The 22,970-nt window shown below is 38.2% G+C and overlaps 1 protein-coding gene across 2 annotated transcripts; it reads left to right on the top strand.

Annotated features, from left to right (window-relative positions):
• Positions 1-2,304: 2,304 nt before the first annotated feature.
• On the top strand, positions 2,305-22,948 carry LOC127441466 (xin actin-binding repeat-containing protein 1-like). Of its 2 annotated transcripts, XM_051698921.1 has the most exons (8): positions 2,305-2,349; positions 3,363-3,484; positions 3,588-3,642; positions 3,804-4,130; positions 4,597-4,681; positions 11,756-11,913; positions 12,199-12,252; positions 14,003-22,948. In XM_051698921.1, exons 2-8 carry the CDS (start codon positions 3,363-3,365, stop codon positions 20,975-20,977), a joined length of 7,776 nt encoding a protein of 2,591 aa, XP_051554881.1. In that variant the 5' UTR covers positions 2,305-2,349; the 3' UTR covers positions 20,978-22,948. The 2 variants fall into 2 exon arrangements, with proteins under 2 accessions (XP_051554881.1, XP_051554880.1); XM_051698920.1 differs by lacking the exons at positions 2,305-2,349; positions 3,363-3,484; positions 3,588-3,642; positions 3,804-4,130; positions 4,597-4,681 and adding an exon at positions 8,168-8,383.
• Positions 22,949-22,970: the final 22 nt, after the last annotated feature.

The following is a 22,970-nucleotide window of genomic DNA, read 5'->3' as shown; positions in this document are numbered from 1 at the left end:
TCTATCTGTCTGTCTGTCTGTCTATCACAGACCAATTGGAAGTGTGTGGTTGCTTTATGTTTTACAAGACACAAAATGTTTTAGCAACTCTATTTCTTGTTACCATACTAAACAAATGTATTCCTTGGTAATCGTTAATGGAAACCACAATGCCTTCATTTTGCCCTCATACAACAGAGTTGCTTTATGGGGGTTTAAAAGATTAAATAGTCTGAAAATATATAGGCCTATATATTTAAATGTACAGTCGTCCAACTGATAAATGATAAATTAGTAATAATTGCAATAATGAGTCATGAAAGCACCACAAAGAGGCACAACACCAATGACGTCACGTGATACGCTATTTCATTATTATCATCATTCACTAAACAGAAGTGTCATATTAATGCACTCATCCTTTGACGCTGATTTGACGTCACCACTGGAACGGCAGTTCGATGATGCTGGAGGACGCACACGTGACCACATAGGGCTAAATGAAAAAGCAGAGTGCACGTCTTAATTTAAACATATGATGAAGCCCCAAAACTTGTGAAAACAAATAGTACATTTCGAGGTCTTGTAAAGAAAAGAGAAGAGGGAAACTTCGATGAAAGAAAGAAACGTCGCAAATGAATTCCTGATCGTGATTTGCATATATATATATATATATATATATATATATATATATATATATATATATATATATATATATATATATATATATATATATATATGCAAATCACGATCAGGAATTCATTTGCGACGTATATATATATATATATATATATATATATATATATATATATATATATATATATATATATATATATAACAGCATATTTAAAAAGAGTAAAATAAACTCACGATCTCACGATGTAGTTTTGCTCCATGCAGCACCACCAGACCGGACCTCATGTGTAATGTGGTTGCTGGATGTGTCGTTTTCTTCATCAGGTAGCACAGTCATATAGGTTTACAGTTTATTGGTCCCGTACAGGTGCATTAATCAATAAATATACACATGATACAAAGATACATATCGTCTCTGGATACAGAACATTTACAGATAATGTTACGTTTATGGTGACGAGATCGCCATCTGGTGGTGAATAAGAGATATTGTTTCATATTCGAACACTGGAAACTCAGGGGCAGTTTGCAATGCAGTTTAAGGTGAATAAAATAGAAAGACGCGTGAAACAGATACATGAAAGGAGAAAACTTGAAAAGAGGTAGTACATTATTTCAGGCCTACGTACGAAGAAACGTTTGCTGAACTATATCCAGCAAAACACGAGTAAAGGTACAGCTCTCCCAACAGCAAAGCCACAGAATCTTCTTTCGGCTGCTCCCGTTAGGAGTCGCCACAGCGGACCATCCGTGATCCGCATATTTTGACTAGGCACAGGTATTACGAAGGACGTCCTTCCTGACGCAACCTCACTGGAGGATTTTCACTCACACCTACGGGTCAATTTAGACACTCCAATTCACGTTTTTGGACATGTGGGGGAAATTGGAGGAAACCCACGCGAACAGAGGGAGAACATGCAAACTCCACACAGGAAACCCCAGTTGAGCCAGGACTCGAACCCAAGACCTTCTTACTGTGTCAAAACCACTAAGCCACCGTTCCGCTAGCTAAGCATTTGCTAGTATTGTGATTTTCTGCACTAAATATCTTGCCTGTAATCCACACTATTCTGTTTTTTAGATTTTAGGATCTCAAAGACTTAAGGGCTTGAGGAAAAATGCAATCTCATAAAACATAAACATAATGAAAGGTTAACCTCATCAGGGAAGATCACTTTTTAATGCATTTTGTCTTTGTATGAAATGAAACATCCTGAAAAAATGCCTGGTATGCATTCATTTAGTGTCTATTAATAGTATGATTGTGTCCAGAGCATCCATGACCTCAGTGAGTGCATGCTAACCTTTCCATTCCTGAAGTGTTTTGTCTAGACCTAAGTTAACATCTTGCAGACAACCATAATAGTCTGAAACCCTGTAGATGAGGTTTGAATAAATAGCTCAAAGTTGAGGATACCGTAAATATGCTTACATGAAAGGATGTAGTCATGCATTATGCAGAAATAATTTTTTCTTACATGCTTTAATTAATTATAAACACTATGATAAACACTGTAACTGCAATGTTTAAAGACCATATTTTAACTTTTGTTCAGCCCATATCTAGAAGGATTGGATGAGAAATACATGTAAGTGTTCCAGCACTTTACCGGAAACTGTAAACGAAAGGACTTTGGCCAGTGTGAATAGCAGTGTCTTGTGAGTGATGCTCCAATTCACATTGCACAGCATAACAGAAGACAATGAGGAGTGCAAGACAGATCGCCTAAGGTAACACTCCAACTAAAGGTTAATTAATATAATATTTTGTCAGTTTGATTTTTTTGAGGCAATTAAAGTGATGGATTCCTGCTTATGCTAGTTGCTCAAACTTAGGCTAATGACTCATTGACCATTTTAGTCATCGTAAATGAACTGCAGTGACTGTGTAGTGTTTAAGCATACTGACTGTGATTGATATTCCCTGACATTTAAATTATTCACTTTTGTCTTTTTCCTGTGTGCATGACTATTAAATAAAGATCTCCACTTTTTGCTGTTTGCACATTTTATGTGAAAATGACATGATATAGTAAAGCTTTCAATGTGTAATTTAACTGAGCACAGGAATGATAAACATTAACTGAGTCAGATGAGAGAACCGCTGACAAGCAGGTGGATCATGTGCCCGAAGCCACTTAAACGCCTTTTTAGTGGTGCTGTGTTAGCCTGCATTGTCAATAATTTTTAGATTTTAAAATAATTTTAAAATTGTTTTTGTATGTTTTAATTATCTGAAATGTTACATTTGTGATTATATCCTATAAGATAACACATGCTTGAAAGTTTAGTCAAGTAGCTGATAAGAAGTTTGTAATCAGAAGAGGATTTACTGGTCAGGGGTTTATTGAGCATTTAGTAAACATTAACTGAAACACATTAACTGTGACCTTTTATATATATATATATATATATATATATATATATATATATATATATATATATATATATATATATATATACATATACCTTTTTGGTTATTTGATCTCTGTTCTTGTGTAATGCATAAATTGATGCAATTCTGTACTGGTAGTATTTTGGCCTATACTTCCTGGATAGAGTAAATATTTTTTAGGCTACTTACTACAATTTCAGACTTTTTGAGTTTGTATTATACAGCATAAGGCAGTGCAACAAGAAATAATACATGTATTTTGTGCATCTGAGTCTTCTCGGTATAAAATATTTTGAGATTAAAATAGTCTCCAAATCAAATGAATGACTGATGTGTTATCACTATTAAGATGAGCTTCACCTTAAGAAGAAGTCAGTCTCTTAAGAGCCTCTCTGGAGGTCATAGCTCGTGGTCTACATCAGAGATCCAGGTGTGGGACAAGAGAAGGTCTGTGTCTCAGCTTGTCCAAAAGTAAGTAAACCAAATACAAGATTCTACATATTCACCTCTGTGCCATCAACAAATGGACTCTATGTCTTGAAGTGTAAAACCTAAACCTGACCGTATTTGCCAGGTATGAAAGCTGTGTAGCGCTTACAGATGTTGGCAGAGAAGAGGCCTGGTCCAAGGTACAGTATAAACATCAATTCTAATCCAGCATAGAAGTGAACATTGTTCTAAAAGACCATAGAATATCAACATCATTTACTAAATGGGTCACCAGTACTCTAAATATTCATGTGCACTTCTCAATTCATTGTGGTTTAAATGGATGATCTCTGCCCTACAGTCATCTGGCCTGAGTAAAGTTGAAACTCTCTGGAGGAGGTATGAGTCCCTCAGTGGGGCAAATCGCACTTTGTCCAGAAGTATTTCTACGGAAATGCTGCCCCAGCCAGACCGTTTGGGCACTAATGCTGCAAGGTCCCTGTTTGAGTCGAAAAACGCCCTGCGACAGGACTATGCCAGCAGCCCTCGGCTCAACGTCACACCACAGGCCAAAAGCAACCCAGTAAATCACATTACCTCACCACGGAGGGAGGCACCGACAGGGAGGGAGAAAGGTTATTCTAGTGCTACAACTGTCACTACCATCAAAAAGGACAAGGCTTATCAGGTGTGTGTAACAGTCACGTCATATTTATTTCTGTTTGTGCTTGTGCAGAATGGGCATACGTACATGACTCAGGATGGGGGCATGTGTAGGTGTTTTTTTTTTTCTATTGTAGCCTTTGAGACTTGTGTGAATTATGTGTTTGGCCTCCCTAAATTATTGATTCATTTTAACTGAGAAGAGCAGGAAAACCTTGGGTTAGATGTTTAAGGATCGTTTCAATAAAATAAAGTTTAGAAAGAAGTGAAGTTTGTATCTTTTTGGAGTCAATTCAGACACCGATCTGAAGTTCATTCACCTACTCCCAAATCTCCTCTTTAAATATTTGCTACACTGTTCAAACCCAGAATCTCATAGTGAATCTTTTTGAATTAAAATTGATAAAACATCATTCAATATAATTTACACATTTTTAATGTAAGCTAATATTTCAACAAAGTTCCAAATATGCCCTTGATTAACTTGGCAGAAGGACAAAACCTTTGAGACAACAAGAAGGAGGACTATTAGTGGAGTTCCTGGATATGTCACCCGATCCTCCAGTGGACTAAATGGTAAGTTGTTTAACACATAAAAAAGATCTTGTTGAGACAACTTGTGCAAATGAGTGAGTAAATGCACCAGTTACAGTCATGACATTCTCATTACTCAGTTGTTATGTTAGCCAGTGTAACGATGCTGGCAGGCAATGACAGGCAGACGAAGACGATGGAGTGAAGAACCCAAGTGCAGTTTACAGTCGTGAAATCCAAAAACCCTAACTGTAAACGTGAACTAAACATGAACTTGACTAAAACTAGACTTGACATAAACTTGACTTGGCTTCAAAAGATACAAAGTTACATTCATACAATGCCTGACAAAGTACAATGGAAAACATGAGGGCTTAAATACTTGGACATGGGAGAACACATGACAAAGATGACCAATGACAAGACTAAACTATAAACAAGATAAGACTAATAACAAAGTAATCAAACAATGAACCAATGAAAACAAGACACATGAACATGGAGGGAAACAAGAATAACATGACTAGGGAACACATGACATAAAACAGGAACTAGATTTTCAAAATAAGACATGAAAACATGAACCAACAGAATAAACATGACATATCCCCCCCCCCCCCAGGGGCAGCTCCCAACACCCCAAAACATAATGACAAAGTTAATTAGGGGGGGGGGTTGGCACAGCCGTAGGGATGGAGGTCCCCCGTGGAGCAGAGGCAGGCCTGGACCGTGGAGCAAAGGCTTGCTTGTGATGTTGATATACTGGACCAGACTGTGGGAACTGCAACCACCAGGCATCAAAGATGAGACTGGCTCACTCAATCCAAAACGGAAACAGTCTTTGAGGGCGACCTCATTAAAGTCCACCTGGGGGGGCCTGGGTAGCTCAGTGGTAAAAGACGCTGGCTACCACCCCTGGAGTTCGCTAGTTCGAATCCCAGGGCATGCTGAGTGACTCCAGCAGGTCTCCTAAGCAACCAAATTGGCCCAGTTGCTAGGGAGGGTAGAGTCACATGGGGTAACCTCCTCGTAGTCGCTATAATGTGGTTCGTTCTCGGTGGGGCGCGTGGTGAGTTGAGCACGGATGCCGCGGTGGATGGCGTGAAGCCTGCACACGCGCTATGTCTCCGTGGCAACGCGCTCAACAAGCCACGTGGTAAGATGCGTGGGTTGATGGTCTCAGACGCGGAGGCAACTGGAATTCATCCTCCGCCACCCGGATTGAGGCGAATCACTGCGTGACCACGAGGACTTAAAAAGCGCACTGGGAATTGGACATTCCAAATTGGGTGAAAAAAAAAAAAAAAAGTCCTCCCAGCAGGCCATATCACAGAAGTTCTCTACATAATCCAACAGGGGACGACTCCCCAGACGTAGACGAAGAAGCTGAACTGCTCATTATGGGCGGTCAAGTATTCAGTAATGATGCTGGCAGGCAAAACTAAATATGAACTTGAACTTGACTTGACTAAAACTTGACTTGACATAAACTTGACTTCAAAAGATACAACAAAGTTACATTCACACAATACCTGACAAAGGACAATGGAAAACATGAGGGCTTAAATACTTGGACATTGGAGAACACATGACAAAGATGACCAATGACAAGACTGAACTATAAACAAGATAACAAGACTAATAACAAAGTAATCAAACAATGAACCAATGAAAACAAGACACATGAACATGGAGGGAAACAAGAATCTCATGACTAGGGAACATATGACATAAAACAGGAACTAGATTTTCAAAATAAAAGACATGAAAACATGAACCAACAGAATAAACATGACAGCAAGTAACTATGGGGTCAAAGATCATGTGAACTTATGCCCTATATGAGACAAAACCTTGACATCTAAAGTCTCGTACACAAGCGTGTGGAGACATCTGAAATTCCCGTTGAGAAGGAATTTGCCAGCTGTGTCTGTGTTAAAAATATTCCACAGATAATCCTGACTGTATTTAGTGTAGACTTATCGTCACATACACAACAACCTGTTCTGCAAACAGACTGGCTTATTTCACAAGTTTTCGAGGAGAGCTGAAAGCAGGGCTGAATGTGTGGACACATATGTATGTGTGCAGTGTGTTCTGGAAACACAGTATACTGCATATGGTTACAGTGGTGACACAGGTTGAAAGCCACATCAGCTGACCTTACATTCTTCAAGGTTGACTCTGACACTTTGGACAGGGATGATTGACTGTCTTTGGATACTAGTTGTTTGACAGAGGAAGGATTTGAGGGAATCCTTCAGCGTCTTATCTTGACACAAAAATGCTGGGCCCACCAGTGGTGTTTAAGTAAACACACTGGCCCAACAAAAGTATTTGGACACTTAATACACATTTTACAGTGTATCAATATCATTGAGTGAAGTTTGTCAAACCAATTGGCATTTATTTTAAAGATAGCACAATTACTTGAGGGACACAGCTGGGTGAGTGAAACATTCAGGGATAAAGCATTATTAATTTTGAATAATTTCCAAATTAAATATATTGTACAATGATATTATTTTTAAAGAGGAATTATTCGTTTTTATTTGACTATTTTAATGTATTTTAATGTATTTTTGACATATTTATTTTTATATCATAATGTGCATCGACCTGCTATTGGCCAACTTGCCCAACCAGCCTACCGGGGAGAACTCTCCCAATGGCCAGTCTGACCCTGGGAACTGACTTGCTACATCCACTAAAACTTACCTTGGGACCAGTTGGTATAAAGTAATTGCAAAATGGCTAAGAAAAGTGAAGTTAGCTCTGACAAAAGGTCTAGCATCATTTGCTTCCAAATGCAATGAAATTCATACATTAAAGTGTGGGTTCAGTGGCCAAATACTTTTTGAGGCCATTTTATACAATATTGTGTGTCAAAATATACCCCAGGTTTTGTTCATATTGTCACCTACAATCAGTCCTACTTTTGTCTGTACAACACAGAGACAAAGAAAACATGTTTAAGGCCAACTGTTACTTCAACAGTATAGTTTTAGTGTAGCTCCAAAACAGCTCAAAATAGTACAAAAGTGAAACAAATGGTTAGCCACAGGCACAATCATAATTATTCATAATCGCAAGTACGTCCATGTCATTAGTGAGTGCCATGATTATTTTGAGATGTATTAACAAGCACTGTGCACCTCAACATACACCACTTGGCATGATATTGTTATTAGCTGTGTTCAGTTTTAGGATCTGAATTTATTTGATTAACAGCTGTAAGTAGATAAGTTACATGAGACACTCTGAATGATCTGCCAGAAAGCCACTCCAATTCATTCACTAAATTTACTTCTCAATACCTTTGAAACATCCAATGACATGAGGAAGCAAATCCGTGTCAATGATGAGTGGCTAATGTGGTCATAGTGGGAATTATGCTTAAGGGGGTTCCCTGTACCCCAGTCACTTCCAAAAGCCCTGATTGACTCAGGCGTGTGGAATACCGCCCATGCTTGTTCCAAAATAGCAGGCTGGCCTCATCCCTGCTCCACAGTGAACAGTGATAAAAATCAGCTGTCATCCATTAGAGAGGGCCAGAGACAAGCACAGTGAGACAGGACTACCGCTACAGACAGCATCAGAGTACAGGGTACAAGAGAGTGAGAGAAACACTCACACACACACAGACAGACTGACAAAACATCATCCTGGGAAATATACAAGACTCTACCGGAAGCTTCAAGGGCAGAAAGACCAGCAAGCAAGAAGCAGCCAAAATTTCACTCTGTGAGTACAATATTCAGTGTGTAAAGTTATTTTTGATTTGATAGGCTAAAATTTGTTTCAGTCTAAATTTTGATTTGGAGAGGGGTCCTATTGTTATCTATGATTCAAACCAGTGACTGTACATTTAATATAAATAATTAATTGGTGTTGAGGGACATGTATTCTTATATAATGAAAATAACACAAAATATTCAGTAATTAACATGAAGGAAATTAGTGTAGTTAGGAGATATTTTTTATGCTCTTAATTTAAACTGAGCTTTAAAAACAAGGATTTTTATGAAAAAGTTCCCACAGTCATTCATGAAAAACCTAGGGAGTTTAAAAATTGTGTTTTCCTGGGCTGTAAAAGTCATGGAAATGAATCTATTTATGCTTATATACTGATAATAACACAAAATGTACCGCAGGTGAAACTTTCTCACAAGCCTAGTGATGTCCGATTTGTGAGGGAGTCATTCTTTTAAACCTTTTCTTATAGATTAATCAGTCTGAATGATTAAAATAAATAAATAAATAAATAAATGTGTCTAGTAAATCACAAATGACTGTAAAGTTCATGGAGAAATCATGTAAATGTATTAGTCAAAAATTCTGAAACCCTACATGAATTAAAATTTGGGAATAGTTTTTATAAATGCTCATCCCTTCATTTTTCCATCAGTATTAAATTTATGTGATTTTTCTAGGTATGTAATGAATACAAAATAAATAACTACAGGGACATACAACCAAACATTAGCACAGAAATAGAATATATCACCTGAAATCACCTCGTTGAATATGTAGTAGCGAATATCTTGACAGACAGAAGTGAACGATGTATATTTGAAAAAAATATATATTTGTCTCTGTCAATATCTTTTAATAAAAAATATATATGTTAATATGTTTCTAATATTTTTCTTAAGTAAAAAGATTGACATAATATCTTCACACACCTCAGGTGTCAACTAAAAATGTCTTTGTTGATACTGTGCTATTTTAAGCAGCCATTTTTAGTTTTCATTGTTATAACAAGACCCTTGAGTGCTCACAGGAAACTAAGGAAGGCAGCTGAAGGGAATAAATACCAACGGCATATTAAAATAATTTGGACAGCTGTCAGCAGCACAAAAGCACTTGCATTCTACGACACTAATGGCTGTGCCCTCCATCCCTGCTCTGTGAGGACTGCTCCTGAATAGCTATGAATGGGGGTCAGTCTCTGTGAAACCTTTATTACGATGACATGATAATCTTTGAAGTACATAATCTAAGCCATCAAATTAATTGTATCACAAATGTATAAAAGTTTCGATGGTTAGACCTATTTCTAAATTAAATAATTGTGAAATACCCATCGGAAATAAGATTTTGTACTTTGATGAAGTACATAACCATACTTTACAATTCCTGCAGCCTGTAAACTTAATTACACCATTTGTATGTCAGATTATGCAGTCCTGCACTTTTATCACGTGACAATGGTATAAAAATCACGTGAAACTTCACACAATATTCACACCTAGTATTTGCAGTCTATAGAAAGAAATGTTTTGCTGTTGCTTTTTAAAATGAACTATTTTCTCAAGACAAGGTACTTTATTACAAATCAGAGAGCACAACATTCCAGACTTGTAAACAGCTTGATGATAGGTTTATCTCTCTCTGCAAAACAGTAACGTCTAGCTAGACCTTAGTAATGTTCGGCCCTGTTATTCTGTGTGCTCATCCAGCTATGCAAACACTTTAAGCCCAGACTCGTGAGTGGCGCCAGTGATGGGCCCTGTCCTTTTGTCCCATAAGAGCTTACAGTGTGAAAAACTGAGGTATGCTCAAATATAGCCATTGGTTACAGCCAACAGACCTATGCTGCCAGCTAGAGCTCCTGATCTCAGGCAGAATGCCCTACAGAGGGAAAGCTTTTGTTGTGATTATGCCTAGAAAGCTTTAAAACAGTTGCCATGTTTATCTTTTGCTGTTTCGAACTGTAATCACATCAAATAACAGCAGGAATTATAAGTTATCTGCTCTGATTCAGCATTCTGAAACATAGGTCATGTCTAGCACATATCTAGCAAAATAGATTAGATTTATTTTATTAAATAAAAATAACATAGATTAATTTTATTTCTTTTCTGCGGCATTCCGAAACTATGATGTCTCATAAACCTTTTTTAATTTTTTTATTTAATACCTTGCCATATTGTAAGCTAAAAATACTTCAGTAATAATGTTGGCAAAACTATACAATTATGTCTTTCATAAAATCAGAGTCCTGAATTAGAGAAGCTTTGTCATGCAATGTTTTGTCTGCTAAGAATGAGAAACCTTAAAAATTGTCACACTAACTCCAGCTGACAGTGTAGTCGTTTTTTTTCACATTCTACAATGGCATGTAGGCCATTATGTTGGGTAGTTAGATGCAATGCAAAGAAATACAATCAAATTGCAATAGTAATAGTATGTATTGAATGTAAAAAAGGGGATAAATCTAAGATGTACACAGACTACTGCTTCTAGCAAATGTGCTGATTTTGAATTTGTTTATTATAGCCAAATACCTTTTAATTACACAACCATATACTGTGTCGAACTAAATAGTTTCCAAAGGCCCTTGAGGCATAATAATAGCCCACAGATAAAAAGCATACCAACACCAGCTCCACTCTATATATACTCTACTATCTATGAATCTGTTCACAGAGCCACTGGATGGCCAAAGAACTGGGTCAGGTAACTCTTGTCTTATTTCTAGACTGTTCTTGTTTTTCCAAGGTGAAAACAGGTGAAAAATAGAAATGCTTGAAGGGTCTTGGGCTTGTATTTTATTGCATATATGTATGTTATGATCAATAAAAATACAATTTTATTATTACAAAATCTGCTAAGAGAACATACCAGAGATATTTTTTTTGCTTCTGGTATTTCCTGTCACGTTTACATTACATACATGCCTCACAAACAGCTGCTTTAAGATGACTGTGCAGTGAGTGAATGAGTAGCTACTATTCTTAAAAGTGAAGTTAGTTCATTTTAATGTTAAAAGACTTCCTTCTATCCCAGCTTATTATGCAGAGACACTTATAAGTAAGCTATTTGTAGGTTGATTTCCACAAAAAAGTGTAAACCCTGTGGCTCTGTAGCAGTATCAAAGCATTGCTTTTTGTTTGATCATCTTAATCAACCGGGCACAACAACATTGGTTCAGTCAATGCCGTGAGTTTAAGGAGGCGTTTTGGGATTGTTTGTCTGTTTAAAACCAGTCACTATTTTTGCAATTCTGTACAATGATGCTAGGGGATCAGAAATTTCACACTTCATCATTAAGTTAAAAATAATTTCTCATCATAGTTTTGTGTAACTATTTTTGTTCCTTGTATGAATTAGAAGAGAAGAGACGGTTTAAGACAGACCTGAAAGAATCTTCCTATCAAGAACACAAACAGACGTACACATACTCTCCTATCCCAACTGTGAAAGACAGATCTGTCCTTTACCTCTCAAAGGTGGCAGCTGCAGACTTCTCAGGATTCACCGAACGGCAAGTGAGTGCCCATTGCATCAATCTAATCACACACTACACAGGCATCTACATATGGCCATAAGGTCGAGTGCACAGACTGGATGACACAAATGCATGCAATGCTTTGAAGTCTGGTACAGGCTAATTTTACAGTACACAGTCTCTTAATTCCTTGTTGGCCAGAATTCTCTGTCACTGAATAAGTGATGTGTTATGAAATGCAGCTGTATGCAAATCAAAAACATGAAACATGATAATAAGTGATAATTATTCATAAAATCAATAATTATTCATTCTTCTTTCTTAGGGCAGTGTGGTCCAAGAGCACTTGGTCTCAAGTAGAAAGAAGAAACAAAGCAAGGTATGAACAACAGTTTGGCTGACTTTCAAAATCAGGATAATTATATGAGCCTGCTGTGTGACTAATTGCTAATGCTATTGGGTGTTGTGTGACTATTTTAGAAAAATATAATGAAAATGATAAAGATTATGGTGTGACAGTTTTGGAATAAGTCCATGGAAGAGCAACAAGAATTGTTTCTCAGTTACATTGTTTCTTTATTAACATATTTCCATTCTAGCAAGATTATAAATTGCCATTATTAAACTACCCATAGTTATATCAAAATCACAGTTATGGTAAAAAAACAAAAAAAGGTAAACATAGTAAAAATGTATATAATGACAGGATATGTGATACAATGAAAGCAAAGTAAGGGAAAAATTACCTTTTTAATTCTTAATTTGAGAGAATAAAAATGTACATTTTCACATATCTAATGTTTCCACAACCTCTTCAAAATCATAATATACTGTAGATTAAAATATTGCTGCATTTCATAGCTGCCATTTGGTAATGGCTACAATGAATCATTCTATAAAAAATATTCTTGTTTTATTTTACTATCTTATGTAAAATACACAATGAGTAAAAGGAATAGTTCACTCAGAAATTAAAATTCTTCATAATTTACTCACTGTTATGTTGTAACAAACCTGTATGACTTTCTTTTTTTCTGTGAAACACAAAAGGAGATTTTTGTCTCTGTCACCATTCATTTTCATCATACAATGATGGAAAAGAATTATGTCACTTTGCACAACATCTCCTTTTTTGTTCCACGGAAGAAAGTTATACAAAACAACATAAAGGTGTGTAAACGATGACAGAAATTTTATTTGTGAAATTCCTATTCCTTCAGATTGGGTCTGTATATACTGTACATACTGTAAGCATTAGTGACAAAGATTATATTTTTAATTGTTTCGTACAAATATCATTGCTGCGATATCTGCAGTGACATACAACATAACCTCTCAGACTTTCTCACAGAGATTAAGGTTTGAAAATGTGAAACTGGAGGGGGCCTGGGTAGCTCAGCAAGTATTGACACTGACTACCACCCCTGAAGTTGTGAGTTTGAATCCAGGGTGTGCTGAGTGACTCCAGCCAGGTCTCATATGCATCCAAATTGGCCCAGTTGCTAGGGAGGGTAGAGTCACATGGGGTAACCTCCTCATGGACGCGATTGGTGGTTCTCGCTCTCAATGGGGCACGTGGTAAGTTGTGCGTCAATCGCAGAGAGTAGCATGAGCCCCACATGCTGGAAGTCTCCGCGGTGTCATGCACAACGAGCCATGTGATAAGATGCGCGGATTAACGGTCTCAGAAGCGGAGGCAACTGAGACTTGTCCTCTGCCACCCGAATTGAGGTGAGTAACCGCACCACCACAAGGACCTACTAAGTAGTGGGAATTGGAAATTCCACATTTGGAGAAAAGGGGATAAAAAAATAAAAAAATAATAACAAAATGTGAAACTGTATTCGTTTTGGAGTGTAAATTTTGTACTAACAAGAAAGAACTCTCATGAATGGAGTGAAGACTTACATAGAGATGGTGTGCAGTGAACTAAACCAGCCATTCCCAGCTAAACTCTCAGAAATAGGTAAAGTATGGCTTTAAATCTTAATGCTATTAACTAAGATTTTAGTTACTAACATATTTTTATTTTTATTAAGTTTCTAATGAAGATTTTACTTTAATGGAAATTTAATTCAATGCATTATGGAGAGTAACTTGAGCCTTCATACTCCTTCTTTGCATCCAAGATGGCAGAAGTAGCCAAAGAGAAAAAAGTGACAGATGCAGCCAGTGGAGATGATGATTTACCTCCCCCTCCACCACCTCTACCAAGACCTCAAGTTCTGGAGTCAATTCAACAGGATCTAAGCCAGAACTTCCTCCCCGTACCACCTCCAAAAGAAACCTTCACAGAGTTCTACCAGCAACAACAAAAAAGTGAACTGAAACGTCTTCTTAAACACATTCATCCAGCACTGAAAATGAATCTTGATGATGTTGTAGATGATGAACTGATAGAAGCAATAAATCCCCAGGCTGTAGAGACAGCATATCAGGGAGAGGTCCAATCCATGCGTTGGATATTTGAGAACTGGACACTTGACAATATTGGTAGCTTGCATGAAACTAAAAAATTACTTGATGAAGAAAATCTTCAAGGTGGGGATGTGAGAGGCAAATCCTCCTTGTTTGAGCATTCAGTGTTTGATGGTCAACACACAACAGTTGGTGAGAGACCAGGTCTAGTCAAAGGAGATGTTCGCACGGCTACCTGGTTATTTGAGACACAGTCTTTAGATTCAATCAGTAGGTCAAAAATGGAGGATGAGGAATTTGTGGAGGTCCTACTGAAGGAACCTATTCAGAAGGGAGATGTGAGAGGTGCACATCTCCTGTTTGAATCCAAGCCATTGGATGCCTTAGGCCGCTGCTGTTCTGTTGAAGATCAGCATTTCCTAACATTGAAATCAGAACTCCAGGAGCACAAAGGAGATGTGAAGAAAACTGTCAAGCTCTTCCAAGCAGATCCCTGTTGTGCACTTAGGGATAGCAGTGGTAATATCCATGAGATCAAGTCAATTTGCAGAGAGGAAATCCAGAGCAGTAACTTCAAAACAGCACGTTGGCTGTTTGAAACTCAACCGTTGGACCTCATTAATAAAGGAACAACTGGTGTGCAAATCATTCGGGGGATCTCCCTTGAGGAAGCCCAGAAGAGTGGTTTTGATAAGAAGAGATGGATGTTTGAGACCCAACCACTTGATGCAATTCAGGAAGGTGCTGTGGAAGAACAAAAATTTCAAGGAACAGTGGAGGACTTCTCGGGGGAAGCAGGTGTTTGCAACAAACTAAAGCTTTTTGAAAACCAGCCCCTGTTATCGCTTAAAGGAGAGTCCACAGGTGAAAGTTCAGAGAAGGAGACAATTGTTGGAGGAAATGTAGGGTCCACCTTATGGCTTTTTGAAACACAGCCCATGGACACTCTGAAAGACAGCTACGAGGTGGGACATCTCAAGAAATTTGTGGTGTCAAGCAATGAAAAAGGAGAGGTTAGAGACAAAAAGCAGCAGTTTGAGAAGTTCAGTTCTTGTAAAATGACACTTGACAGAAAGATCAAAGTTGAAGATGTTGAGAAAGGAGATGTAAATACTTTTAAGAACCTGTTTGAAACCATACCACTTAGTCACATCTCACCCTCTGAGAATGCACAAACTCAAGTCAATGACATTACTGCTGGGGACGTTAAAGGCAACTGTTCACTGTTCGAAACCATACCATTGTATGCAATTAAGGACTGTGCTGGAAATTTCCATGAGGTAACAACTGTCAGTCGAGAAGAATGCATAAAAGGGAATGTACAGAACTACAAATGGATGTTTGAGACAAAACCTTTAGACCAGTTTGAAGAGGGTAACGAAAAATTAGAGATCATCAAAGGCATTACAAGGCAAGAAGACATGATGGGTGATGTGAGAACAGCCAAATGGATGTTTGAAACACAATCTTTGGATTGCATACACTTAAAATTCAATCAGTCAGAAGTGGATTCAACTGTTCCACAGGAAGAATTACAAAAAGGTAATGTGAAGACATGCAAATGGCTGTTTGAGACACAACCGATGGACATTTTGTATGACAAATCAGAGAGAAACCAGGATGTACAAGTAGTGCCAAAAGCTAATGTAAAGTCACACACTTGGCTTTTTGAAACACAGCCATTGGATAACATTAAAGACAAAGAGGAATTCAGTTTGAAATTGTGCAGTACTGTGCAGGAAGATGTAAAAAATGACATGAATGTGAAAACAGTGAAACACCTTTTTGAAACTGAGACTTTAGACAAAATAACAAAGCGAACAGATTCGGTCCAAAATATACGATATGTCAGTCAAGTGGATGTCCAGTCTGGAGATGTCTCACGTGTCAAAGAAATCTTTGAATCCAAGTCACTCGATGAAATAGGAAGCGAGTGCATCAAAGAGTCAAACACTGAGGAGCAGAACAAAGAAATCCAGACAGAATCAGTCCACAAATTCACTTGGCTGTTTGAGAATCAGCCTATCAGTGACATCAATGAGAAGGAAGCTGGAATAACTCACAGAGTCAGTGATGTTGAGGGTGGTGATGTTGGAAGCAAGAAGTTCATTTTCGAAACGTTCTCTCTGGACAAAATCCAAGATAATGACCAACTTCTTGAGCACCAGTCAATGAGTGTTGAGAAGCCCATGAGCGGTAGCGTCAATGTAAAGTCCAGCACAATGCTGTTTGAATCCAAGCCTCTGTATGCTTTAAGAGACAAGGATGGACAGTTTCATGAAGTTACTACAGTAAAGAAAGAGGAAATGGTTAGAGGAGATGTAAGGGGAGCAAGGTGGATGTTTGAAACCAAACCACTTGATACCATTCAAGCAGACAAAGACATTTATGTTATCCGTGCAGTTACTCAGGAGGATGTGCTCAAGGGTGATGTGAAATCAGCACGATGGAAGTTTGAGACACAACCCCTGGACTCCTTCACCCCTCGTGAAGGGTCCTCAGTAAGGGTTGTGGATGAAATAGGCCACGGACAAAATGTGCAACAAAGCAAACAACATTTTGAGACTGAGCAAGTAGCCCAAAAGAACTATGTGAGAATGGTGAGTGTCACAGACATTCAACAAGGTGATGTACGCACTTCCACCTGGCTCTTTGAAAATCAACGATTTGATACTCTAAAAGGTGAGCCACATGAGCAGAATACCTTGCAAACTGTACATCGAGAGGATAACACAAAGGGAGATGTGAAACGATGCACTTGGTTATTCGAGTCACAGGCCCTGGATAAAATAAAAAACAATGAATCTACTGAAGAGTTTGTTTCATTGAAGGAAGAAATTCCAAAGGCAGATGTTAAAAGCACCACCTGGTTATTTGAGACCACACCACTGGACAAAATCACAGTGGAAAGCGTGACAGACATACTCTACCGCCTGTCCCATAAATCATTTATTCATTCGAATGGAATCATCATCCAGGCATATGATTATAAGTATGTAAACATGGCAAAATATCAGTTTGTAAACAATGAGGATCCCAAAGTTCAAAAGGAGGAAGTTGTTGAAGGAAACATCAGGAACATAATGCTACAGTTACTCTTCAGACCAAACCTGAAACCCAAAGTTGTTCTCCTTAAAGAGGATGAACAAGGCAAGGTGCACAGCACAGTGATTGAGATTCCGTTTCAACAGCCTGGATCTGCAGAAAACCCAGACGCAGAGTGCAAAACTCAAGAAGCTGCTAAAATAATTGAGAACTTGCTGGTGCAACAAAAAACAATCAAGACAGGCTTGGTAATACAAGAATCTGAAGGAGGCCAGACAGAGATGACAGTGTATTCCCTCCTGAGTCAAAGAAATATGACAACGGAGTCTTACGATGTCACTCGAGGAGACATCAAGTCCACAATTGGTAGCCTCCTTGCCTCAGTCCACAGCCAGCAGACCAAACCGCTTTGCAGATTGGAAGAAAATGAGAGGGGGAATGTTGATTTGTATAGAAACTGCATTGAAAAGGGTGACCTTTGTTACCTTAAAAGTCTACAGGAGGAGGAACCAACTTGCTCCTGGAGAGAGCAAATTGAAATTGTTCAAGGGGATGTAAATGAAGCAAAGAGGCACCTTAATCAACAAAGGGAAGAAGCTGAAAGAACCATCTTGGATGTCGTACCAGGAGATGTGAAGAGTGTTAAAAAGGTTTTCACAAAGGTCTGCACAGACCTTTCTGTTGGAAACTGCATACCAAAGGAGGAGATAGTCAGAGGTGATGTTCTGTCTGTGAAGCAGCAGCTTGATGAGGCACTCAAGCAGCCCTTCATGGTACAGAAAGAAGAAATCGTGTTTGGGGACATTAAAGCCACACTTGAATCCTTGGAACGGGCAAAGCAGCAAAGTTTGCATGTGGAACGTGAGGTCATCATACCAGGCACCATTTATGACCTGAATGTAGAAGCACAAGAAATGTGCTTGGATGAAAATGAAGGTAAATTAATGAAGAAGGAAATCATCTCAGGGGACGTTAAAGCAGCAAAAAGGTCCCTGGAGAGGGCAAAGAACCAAAGAATAGAGCGAGAACCTATCACTCCTGGAAAGTTATATAATCTAAACGGTAATCTAAATGAATTTTCTCAGGACCAAAATACCTCAACAGTGCAGCGGTCTACAACATCATCTATGAGTAACCAGCGGATTACTACAACATTTCGAAAGGTTAGTGAAACAGAGAAGGATCAGGGCTCCACAGAAAGAGCATGTCATCAGAATGAAGAGGGAAGGAGAGAAGATGCAATAGGTGTTAGTACAGAAAATGGCTCAACAATGCTAGAAAACAATCCTCAGTTTTCTGAGTTAGAGCCAGAAATTGTAAGAGGGGATGTGAAGGCTTCTATTCAGTCTTTACAAAGTGCTGCAACAGAGCAGAGAAGTTTAGACAGAGAGGAAATTGTTAGAGGTAACATGCAAGAGACTCTCCAGTCTCTGGAGAGGTCTAGCATTAACATTTCTAAAGGGGATTACAAGGCAGCAATGTTATATAGAAAATCTGGACAGTCTAACATACAGAGCAAAGTGAAAAATGACTCAGGAACTCAAGAATGCAAGAGTTTTGTTATACCTTTGCCTATTGCTGATGCTGAATTGTCTTCTTCGGTTTCAGTGACTGGCAGTGAGCATCTGACCGTCTTGACACTGAACTCAGAACCTATGATTAGTTACAACTTGGAGAAATCAAACCAGCTCTCTTGCACTTTTGCAAATCAAGGCGAACATCCACCACCTATCCCTCCAAAAAGCAGTCATCAGGTTAAAGATCAGAAACCAGTTATTCCACCAAAACCGCTGCATATCACCACTAATTCGGGAAGCCCATATATTTGTCCAAGCTCACCTGAACCTGTTATTAATCACCAACAGACTCCAGCAATCCCATCCAAACTGACACCCAGCAAGAAAACGTTCTTGCATAAAAATGAAACCTGGAATTTTGAATCCTCAGAGACTTCAAACAAAATTAAAGACAAATCATGCAACAGTTATGAACCAGTTGAAAGGACAAAAGATCCCATGGATCTTCAGAAAATGCAGTACACTCAGCAATGGCTTCAAAACTCCCACATGGAACATATGAACACCCCGTCGGTCAGTAAAATAGAGAATGTTGATGGCAGTTCTTTTGCTTGTGATGGAGCAGGAATAGAGAAAAATGTGATTCAGAAGATAAATGCTGCTGAAGAAATCAGGATGTGTATGCAGAGTTACTCAAAGGACAATGAAGAAGTGAACATAGGATTTAAGGTTGCACTTCAGAATTTCGGGGAAAGGAAAACAGCATCTGTAGGCAATACCTCATCTTTCCCAAAGAAAATTAAAGTTGTGACAAATGAAATCACCCCGAAACAAGATAAAGGCTTTAGAGAGAACACAAATGGAGTTGACCTACACTTGCACATAAAAGATAACAGAGGAGAGACCCCTGCAACACCCGAAAAACCGCCTTCAGAGTACAATCAAACCTGTAAAGAGCTTAATAACCCTGAGAAGAAAGTAGTTTTGAGAGAAAAGAAAGGAAGGAGAGAGACTGAAGATGAGCGCCGCCAGAGGCTCTCCGTCCACAAAGAGGAGATTATGAGGGGCAATGTAAAAGCAGCCATGGAAATCTTTGAAAATCTAATGAGACGAGAGGAACTGAAAATAATTCTCTCAAAAGTTCAAGAAATAGAGGGGGAGACCTGTGAGGTGGATGTCAATTCTTTGAAGACATTGTTTGAGAATGTGCCTGCTTGGATTGCCAGTCCAACAAAGAACAGAAAACACAGATATGATCCAAGGAAGACGAGAGCTAGCAAAGAGAAAGAGGAGTTGAGAGATGATGTAGAGAGTGTTTCCTCTGTTGAGGCCGCATTTGAGGACCTCGAAAAGGCAAGCATGGACATTATAAACTTGAAAGAACAGACATTAGCTAAACTTTTGGACATAGAGGAGGCAATTAAAAAGGCTTTATATTCTGTCTCAAATTTGAAGTCTGAGGCAGATATTGCTGGCTTGTCAGGCCTATTTAGTGAATCCTTAAATGATGATAATGTCTCTCCAAGTACTAATAAAATTAGGAAAATAAGCATTGTGTCCAGCAAAGCAAACCCTGTACAATCTAAACTGGTAAAGAACACTGATAACAAGAATGAGAAACCAGAGCTGCCAAAAGAGGTACATCAACTTCAAATGGGAAAACTCCCTTCGTCCCCTTCCTTTATTTCTATTCATTCTGCTGCAAGAAAACCTGCAGAGTCACCCACACCAAAAACCCCACACTATTCTGTTGAGAAAAGCTATACCAGCCACATTTGCAGCCCTCAAAGTCCTAGAAGGAAAGTCAGCATTCTTGAAGTACAAACAGTTCCTGACGTTGCAAGTGGAATCATTGGAACTAAAACTGTCAGTGAGAAATATGAAGAGACAGATTGCTTCGGAAATAAATACTTCTCCTCCAAAAGATCTACATTTGTTACAAGACAGTCTGAGACAGAATTGTCCTCCTCATATGATGTAGTTACCAATCCAGGGAGGTATGAAGTAATGACTTCACCCATTTTGCAAAGGTCTGGCCACACCTATTCGTCAAATTCTCTATGTAAAAGCAAAGACAGCAAAGTGTTTGTTACTTTCAGTCATCCAAACACAGAAAAACATTAACCTGGCAGTTCATTCCTTTTGTAACAATAGTTTATATATATATATATATATATATATATATATATATATATATATATATATATATATATATATCTTTTTCCCATGACTGTATATATATATATATATACAGTCATGGGAAAAAGAAAGTACACCCTCCTTGAATTCTATGGTTTTATGTATCAGGACATAATAAAAATCATCTCGTCCTTAGCAGGTCTTAAAATTAGGTAAATACAACCTCAGATGAACAACAACAACACATGACATATTACACCGTGTCATGATTTATTTAACAAAAATAAAGCCAAAATGGAGAATCCATGTGTGAAAATCTAAGTACACCCTTACTGCTTCCATAGGAATTAAGAGGCTAAGTAGTAGCCAGGTGCTGCTAATCAAATGCCCTTGATTAGCTGATCATCAGCAAGTGTGACCACCTCTATAAAAGCTGAAGTTTTAGCAGTTTGCTGGTCTGGAGCATTTAGGTGTGTGTAACACAGTGCCAAGGAGGAAAGACATCAGCAAGGATCTTAGAGAAGCAATTGTTGCTGCCCATCAATCTGGGAAGAGTTATAAGGCCATTTCCAAACAATTTAAATTCCATCATTCAACAGTGAGAAAGATTATTCACAAGTGGAAAATATTCAAGACAGTTGCCAGTTTTCCCAGGAGTGGACATCCCAGCAAATTTACCTCAAGGTCAGACCATGCAATGCTCAGAGAAATTGCAAAAAACCCAAGAATTACATCTCAGATTCTACAGGCCTCAGTTAGCATGTTAAAGTTACAACAGAAACAGTACAATTAGAAATAGACTGAAAAAGTATGGTTTGTTTGGAAGGGTTGCCAGGAGAAAGCCTCTTCTCTCTAAAAAGAACATGACAGCATGGCTTAGGTTTGCAAAGTTGCATATGAACAAACCACAAGACTTCTGGAACAATGTCCTTTGGACAGACGAGACCAAAGTGGAGATGTTTGGCCATAATGCACAGCGCCACGTTTGGTGAAAACCAAACACAGCATATCAGCACAAACACTTTATACCAACTGTCAAGCACGGTGGTGGAGGGGTGATGATTTGGACTTGTTTTGCAGCCACATGACCTGGGCACCTTGCAGTCATTGAGTCGACCATGAACTCCTGTGTACCAAAGTATTCTAGAGTCAAATGTGAGGCCATCTGTCTGACAGCTAAAGCTTGGCCAAAACTGGGTCATGCAACAGGACAATGATCCCAAGCACACCATCAAATCTACAACAGAATGGCTGAAAAAGAAAAGAATCAAGGTGTTGCAATGGCCCAGTCAAAGTCCAGACCTCAACCCGATTGAAATGCTGTGGCAGGACCTTAAGAGAGCTGTGCATAAACAAATGCCTGCAAACCTCAATGAACTAAAGCTACGTTGTATAGAAGAGTGGGCCAAAATTCCTCCAATGATGTGAGAGACTGATAAAGTCATACAGAAAACGTTTACTTGAAGTTATTGCTACTAAAAGTCATTCTACAAGCAACTGAATCATAAGGTGTACTTAGTTTTTCACACATGGCTTCTCCATTTTGGCTTTGTTTTTGTTAAATAAATCATGACACGGTGTAATATGTCATGTGTTGTTATTCATCTGAGGTTGTATTTACCTAATTTTAAGACCTGCTAAGGACCAGATGATTTTTATCATGTCCTGATACGTAAAACCATAGAATTCAAGGAGGGTGTACTTTCTTTTTCATGACCATATATATATATATATAATAATTTTCATCTCCATATTTTTCTTTTAAATACTTATATATTAGATTATTATTCTTTTTTGTGTGTACAATAAAAAGTTTTGTGATTCAAGAAAGTTGAGTAAGAGCAAAGAATTTTGTACTGTTGCAACTAAGTGAAAGTGTTAATGTTATATATTTATGTTTGTTTCACATACGTACGCATATACTTTATTTAACTAAAATAAAATATTTCAAAGCTCTATTTGTCATAATTATTTTATT

The sequence above is a fragment of the Myxocyprinus asiaticus genome, chromosome 5, assembly GCF_019703515.2.
Source record: "Myxocyprinus asiaticus isolate MX2 ecotype Aquarium Trade chromosome 5, UBuf_Myxa_2, whole genome shotgun sequence".
Taxonomy (NCBI): Eukaryota; Metazoa; Chordata; class Actinopteri; order Cypriniformes; family Catostomidae; genus Myxocyprinus; species Myxocyprinus asiaticus.
Note: the sequence above shows the minus strand (reverse complement) of the source record. Positions and strands in the feature narration are given on the sequence as shown.

Excerpts from the sequence above, each read along its gene's own strand:
- LOC127441466 (XM_051698921.1), top strand. The coding sequence starts at position 3,363 with ATGAGCTTCACCTTAAGAAGAAGTCAGTCTCTTAAGAGCCTCTCTGGA. Across the intron at positions 4,682-11,755 it reads ATCCTCCAGTGGACTAAATG|AAGAGAAGAGACGGTTTAAG; the intron begins GTAAGTTGTTTA and ends TGTATGAATTAG. Across the intron at positions 11,914-12,198 it reads CAGGATTCACCGAACGGCAA|GGCAGTGTGGTCCAAGAGCA; the intron begins GTGAGTGCCCAT and ends CTTCTTTCTTAG.